Source organism: Frankliniella occidentalis, unplaced genomic scaffold (assembly GCF_000697945.3).
Source record: "Frankliniella occidentalis isolate FOCC.00 unplaced genomic scaffold, Focc_3.1 Scaffold348, whole genome shotgun sequence".
Lineage (NCBI taxonomy): Eukaryota > Metazoa > Arthropoda > Insecta > Thysanoptera > Thripidae > Frankliniella > Frankliniella occidentalis.
The window spans coordinates 216,622-222,904 of record NW_026267471.1 but is presented as its reverse complement, the minus strand read 5'-3'; the positions used below and the strand labels follow the sequence as shown (position 1 = coordinate 222,904).

The 6,283-nt window shown below is 40.1% G+C and overlaps 2 protein-coding genes across 7 annotated transcripts in view; both read right to left on the bottom strand.

Moving 5' to 3' along the window:
- The window catches only part of LOC127751111 (uncharacterized), a 12,061-nt gene extending 9,847 nt beyond the window's left edge, over nucleotides 1-2,214 (bottom strand). Inside the window, exons 1-2 of one of the 5 annotated variants that reach the window (XR_008011978.1) lie at nucleotides 1,820-1,979; nucleotides 1,159-1,228 (exon numbers count right to left, since the gene is read on the bottom strand). Coding sequence is in view for 2 of the 5 variants with exons in the window: in XM_052274178.1 (XP_052130138.1) it covers nucleotides 1,159-1,228; nucleotides 2,034-2,199 (236 nt within the window). In the remaining 3 variants the exon portion in view is untranslated. Of the gene's footprint in view, nucleotides 1-1,158; nucleotides 1,229-1,708; nucleotides 1,981-2,033 lie in introns of those variants that run through there. The other 4 variants (XR_008011980.1, XR_008011979.1, XM_052274178.1 and 1 more) reach the window with 4 other exon arrangements.
- A 697-nt stretch (nucleotides 2,215-2,911) lies between these two features.
- LOC113201756 (glucose-6-phosphate 1-dehydrogenase) overlaps nucleotides 2,912-6,283 on the bottom strand; it is a 10,196-nt gene continuing 6,824 nt past the window's right edge. For both annotated transcript variants that reach the window (XM_026415648.2, XM_052274177.1), the window contains exons 2-10: nucleotides 6,111-6,235; nucleotides 5,873-6,019; nucleotides 5,582-5,802; nucleotides 5,341-5,499; nucleotides 5,048-5,267; nucleotides 4,734-4,953; nucleotides 4,441-4,646; nucleotides 4,169-4,329; nucleotides 2,912-4,069 (exon numbers count right to left, since the gene is read on the bottom strand). In XM_026415648.2, coding sequence (XP_026271433.1) covers nucleotides 3,964-4,069; nucleotides 4,169-4,329; nucleotides 4,441-4,646; nucleotides 4,734-4,953; nucleotides 5,048-5,267; nucleotides 5,341-5,499; nucleotides 5,582-5,802; nucleotides 5,873-6,019; nucleotides 6,111-6,176 — 1,506 coding nt within the window. In that variant the 5' untranslated portion in view covers nucleotides 6,177-6,235 and the 3' untranslated portion in view covers nucleotides 2,912-3,963. The remainder of the gene's footprint in view (nucleotides 4,070-4,168; nucleotides 4,330-4,440; nucleotides 4,647-4,733; nucleotides 4,954-5,047; nucleotides 5,268-5,340; nucleotides 5,500-5,581; nucleotides 5,803-5,872; nucleotides 6,020-6,110; nucleotides 6,236-6,283) is intronic.

Below are 6,283 nucleotides of genomic sequence, written 5' to 3'. Positions count from 1 at the left end.
GGTCCGGATTTCGACGGAAAAGTAGTCGAATCGACAGGGGTGAACCAGGGGACCACAAAACTACTTTTGGCTCCGCCAGAAACCACCCCTGTCCAGAGAAACTTGAGTTTTAAGGGGTGGTCTTTTGAATCTGGCGGTCAACGTACGATGGGCTGCCTACCTCGCAGGCAAACCAGTCCAAAAAAACAAAAAAGAAAAACACAAAAGAACAGGCGTATCTCACTTAAAATGGCCCGACGCCGTAAAACTTCGCCGCAGAGATTGAAAGAGGATTCAGTCTGACCAATACCAAATATTTTCGGCGTTTTTAATTTTTGGACAATTTTACAAAGGCAAAAATAGCCCTCGTGTTTTTAGCGAAAAGTGATGGGTCCGGATTTGGACGGAAAAGTAGTCAAAACGGCAGAGGCAGAGGTGACCCAGTGGACCACAAAACTACCTTTGGTTCCGTCAGAAACCACCCCTGTCCACAGAAACTTGCGTTTTCAGGGTGGTCTAATGGTCTAATCTGGCGGTCAGCGTACGATGGGCTGCCTACCTCGCAGGCGAACCGGTCCAAGGAAAACAGGCGTAACTCACTTGAAATGGACCGGGGGGTGAAATTTCGACGCAGCGATTGAAAGGACCAATCCTTACCATTTCCAGCGATTTTCAAATTTTTCATTTTTGGCAAAATTTACAAAGGCATGGGTCTGGTTTTTGATGGAGGAGTACTTGAATAGATAGGGGTGAACCAGGGACCACAAAACTACCTTTGCTTATGTCAGAAACCACTCCTTTTCACAGAAACTTGAGTTTTAAGAGCTGGTCTCTCTAAGTATGGGCGGGTAGGCTACCTAAGGCGCACTGGCTAAGAACTCTGCTGCAGTGGGTCGGCACCATGATATTTATACAGAGCAACTGAAAAGGGAGTTTGCCCGACCAATCCAAATCAATTCCAGCAATTTTCCAACTTGTCAAGATTTTTAAAAGACATTTTCAATGATAACAAATCAGCCTGGACTTTGACAGAGGAGGATTGAAATCAACAACAAAGAACCAAGGCACCACAAAACACATCAAAAACCACTCTTTGATGCACATGAAAGGAAGCTCCTCATAGTGTCTGTACAGAGACAAATTGGACCAGCGTTGGCGGTTACTGTCATGTCATCTCACCTATTCTTTTGGGTAAAATGACTCCATAGACTTCTCTTGCTCATGTCAAGAACATTTCTGGGCCGAGTTCCTGCAATCAAATTCAACGGTACTTTTAGCGCTCATCAACTATTAATCACATGTAATTTACTCATACAATACACTTTTAAATGCCTCTCACCCCCATGCGTCTCTAAATGACCATGGTCTTTCAAATAACTGATTTTGGCACTGGACTAAGCACTAAGTACGAAGGGGCAGCAGCAAATTATCTGCAATAACGCATATTGATTGATTGTTTGGGGGATTACGCAAATAGTACCACTCGGTTTGCACCCAACCAGAAAGTAATAAAGTTTTCTGTTCCACGAGAATAATATAGAGTAAAATATATGATATGTGATAAAACACTGGCAGTTTACCCATTTGCATAAGTGACCTACAACAGTATTTAACATACTGCATGGATTGGAGGAGTCTACCCATTCAACACCTTTTCAACCAAGCTGACAGTGAACCAAGTTATTGACATCACGGGGCATCATTTACTCGGCCTCAAAAAAAAACTTACAACTTAATTGTGCGTGTAAACATTGAGGCACAGGAGAACACTAACCTCCTACAACAATAACCGGAATGGAACAATTCAATATTCCGGACCGGAAACAATCAAGCACTATACCTTACGATTAATATCGAACAGCGGCGATGTCCACTCTAAAATTCTGGTTAAAACCCTATCATCATCAATTATATGAGTAGGTATTATCGGTATATGGCCGATTTTCATTGTTTGTTTACGTTTCCATAGAGGCGCGGGGCGCGGTGGGGAGGAGGAGAAGGGGTAGGGGACGCGGCACGGCAAAAGGGGAGAGCAATAATTACGGCACACTCACCGACATATCGTGGTCGCGGGATGTGACTCTCTCCTGGGGTAGGCAAACCCCCCTCGCTTGTCCAGGATGTGATCCTTTGGGGATGCTTCCCGTCCCGTGCATCGTTGTGTGGCTCCAGGCGGCAACGCCAGGGAAGTGCCATCATGGAGTCATGCCTTGACTCCATGGTGCCATGTGACAATAGTGAAATGATCAGGATAATAAACTATTATTGCGATTTGTTATTAATAATAATTATATTTGGCTACTATTAAGAAATATGCACCAGCCCAGGTACACGACGTTTGGAGCCGAATTGTGTTTGTCGTGGGAGTGTCATCGGCGTGCTCGGGAGGTCCCCGGATGACGTCCCCGGGGGCCTGGTCGACCTCGGCCCCAGAGGCATCCCCAAAGGATCACATCCCGGACAAGCGGGGAAGTGTTGGGGATCAGAGCGCCTGGAGGGTAGGCAATCCGCGTGCGCCCCAGCGGCCTCTGTTTACTGTGTTGGGGCCACAGGCTCAATTCTGACCGAAAACATGCCATCTGTAGATAGTTTTGGGGCGGAACTGTGCAGCCAGAAATAGGTACATTAAAATAAAATTTGCAGTTTGGGTTGGGATTTCATCTTGACACGGCAGCTTATCACACCTCTGCAACCAAAATCAGTGGAATGGCATGATCTGATCAGGCTTCTGTTCGGTGCAGAGGTAAAATGTCATTTCAATTTCAATTAAACAAACTGACTATCTTTTATTTTTTTTCAATATGGCAATGAGGTAAACCTCTGTAATTGTTCATTGATTCTCTTTCATTTTTCTGACGAATTACAAAGGCACCTTTTAACATTCTTGACCATGTCTGTGGGTCGGGAGAAAAGTCAGGAAATAGGCATTGAATCCAGTCCATCTAAGTTTATTTCCATGTCATAAATGGATTTATGTATTGTAGTTTTTCACAGAAAGAAGAAACCCCCTTCAAGTGTAGTGTTGTGGAAAAGGGTATAAAACAATACAATATCTGTGTTTTAAAAGATACATTACACAGTAATCACAGTATACAAAGAGAAAAATTGCACATGGTTACAGAAAGGAAATGCAATATTGAAATGCCACACTCAATTTTGAGGATTAACAAGTTAGCCTTAATTTGCAAACAAATGAATGTGTCTCACACAAGTGATGGTCCTAAGGGGCGGGGGGTTATAATTTTAGTTTGGCTACGTCTGTAAAAGGTCTATACACGAGAATAGTGTTTCAATAGTTGATATAGGTTTGAGAGAACACACACAAATGAATCAAAAATGATGTAGAAAAGTATAAATTCATTTAAATAACAACAAGGTGATAACAAATAACTATCAAATCTATGTTCTATAAAAATCAATATCTTGATCAAAGATGTATGAGAAATATTATCAAGTTACAGTAGATGAGAACCATGGAACTGTAGCAAGACAAATAAATAGGGATGATAATTATAGTTGGAAGTTGAAAGATGTTTAGAACACTCTTTCACTGACCATAAAACTTCAACAATATACAAAGGACGGTTCACCTTAAGTAAAAGGGAGTTTTAACACATGAAAATCTTCTATGGTCACCCTTATTACACAAAATTTAACAAAATATAAATAGTTAACATTCCCATCAGGTACAACTTTAGGCCATTTCCGCACAAAAAGACATTTAAAAAAGAAATCTTTACTTTAAATAATTTAAGTTTATTACAAGATTTATAAACACCCCTGAGGGTGAAATTCCTAATAAAACTTTAACAATGAGGAATGTAACATGGCTGTATTGTATAGCCTCCATATTGGAGGTCTACACTTAAGGTACAGAGATTTTCAAAAGAGTAAAATTGAATTTCATATTGTAGTACTTATGGCAGTCATCATGAATGTAGTATTAAGTCCATGTACCACATCCATGACAGAATATTCCATAAATTACAAATGAGGTTTTTGAGATTGAACCCACTTGTAAGATCCATAATATTTGAACCCATGTTTCTTCACCATTTCATCTGCCTCAGTTGGTCCTCTTCCACCATACCTAGTTAAAACAGTGGGAAAGAAAAATTGTCAGTTTTGTAACTTTGGCAAAATGACTTCATTGATCATAGTTAGATGGTATAGCTGCACATGAACTTACATGTATGGGATGGGTGGAACCTTTTCTGTTTCAATTTGATGCAGTAGGGGTGTAAAAATACGCCAGGCTTCCGACAACTCATCAGAGCGCACAAAGTGCATTTGAGATCCACAAAACACATCAAGGATCAGGCGTTCGTAGGCATCAGGCATTTTTACAGACTGCAATTCAAGATTGTTGGAGCATAAATTAAACAATTTAAGACTTTTTAGGAAGTGTCTGTCTTCATTCTTAAAATATTTTCAAAAGTTATACAAGCATAATTTACTTACTTTGTATCTGCTATTATAACTTAAGTCAAGCTCTGTTTCCTCCATCTCAAAGTTCATTCCAGGTGTTTTTGTCATTAACTTAATATAAACAGCTTCCCCAGGTTGCACTCTGATGACCATTTCATTACGTTTGGCCTGTCCGTTAAATATGTCTCCAGGAACATCTCTGTACTGTACTCGAACTTCAGCTTTCCTTTCATTAAGAGCTAAGGCACAATACAATAAAAAGTAAAAAAAAATGTATTATAAAAATACAAATCTTTAGATAACCTTTAGAAATAAATTGAACATACCTTTTCCACAGCGCAAGATAAAAGGAACACCATCCCAACGTTCATTGTTGATGTACAACACAGCAAGGGCAAAAGTAGGAGTGGTTGAACCCTCAGGTACAGTTTTATCATCCAAATAGCCATTTCGAGCATCGTCATCTTTACCATCAGGATTGCCAACATATTGTCCTAGGACTACATCATCAGGTGTAAGCTCTCTAATGCAGCGAAGAACCTTGACCTGAAAGTTTTGGGCAAACTTCACTTGTAGAGCTTTTCAAAATATAGAGCGAAGAGCAAAAATATACTTGCAGAGCTATATTGGAGGACAGTACCTTTTCATTTCGAATGTCGTCTGGATGGAGGGATGCAGGCTTTTCCATGGCTGTTAAGCACAGAATTTGAAGCAAGTGGTTCTGCATTACATCCCTGATGATTCCAAACTCATCAAAGTATCCACCACGTCCTTGAGTGCCAAAGGGTTCTTTAAATGTAATTTGCACACAAGCAACACATTCTCGGTTCCAAGTGGGGCTGAAGATTCTGTTACCAAATCTGCAGAAAAAAAGCTTAGTAAGAAATACCTCACAATAAAATTCAAAATAAAAATAAATCACAACCAAGTTACCTCAGACTCATCAAATTCTGCACCATTTCTTTCCCCAGGTAGTGATCAATACGGTACAGTTGTTCTTCTTTGAATAACTTTGCAAGATGGTCAGATAGCTCTTGAGAACTATCACTGTCTTTTCCAAATGGTTTTTCAATGATAATACGGGTCCAACCTCTGTAAGAAAATAGAATAGTAGTTATAGCCTTTATAAAAAAAGATCCACATACAAGGAATATCTACTGATACAAATACTTACTTTTCACCCATACATGTGTTACGAATGTGAACAGTAACAGGCTGAAAAACAGATGGAGGTAGAGCCAAATAAAAGAGCCGATTTGCTGTCCTTGCGTTCCCCTCTGACTTGGTCAATTCCTGGTTGAGCATCTCAAAGTCTTGACGTTTGTCATAATTTCCAGCAAAGTACTTGTTTACTGTCCAAAATTCTTCATATCGAGACTCTTCGCCTGGTTTTACCTGTATTACAAATTCAGAACAGTAAAAACTGAGGCTAATAACACAGGGAAGCAAGAGAATAACAACACACCTTCATGTACTGGTGGCATTTTTCCTTCACTTCAGCAATAGAGAGTTTGGAACGAGCGTAGCCATAAAATACAGTGTTATTTGGGAGCAGGCTATCCCTGAACAACCACCATAGAGTAGGATAAATCTTCTTCTTTGCTAGATCACCCTAACAAACAAACAAAATGTACATAATTAAACGTGCAAAGGATATTTTCAATAACCATTTCCTTCAAAGAAAGTTGGAAATTACAACTTACAGATGCACCAAGGATTACAAAGATATGAGGAACACCTCCTTCAAAATTTTTCCCTTCTGAGGCCATGTTTGCTGACTTGAGAGAGCGGCGCAGAAGCACCAAACTCTCCTCACAACCTCGATCGTCTGAAACAGAAGCAATCACACTGCATGTTAGAAATGTGACAAAATAAA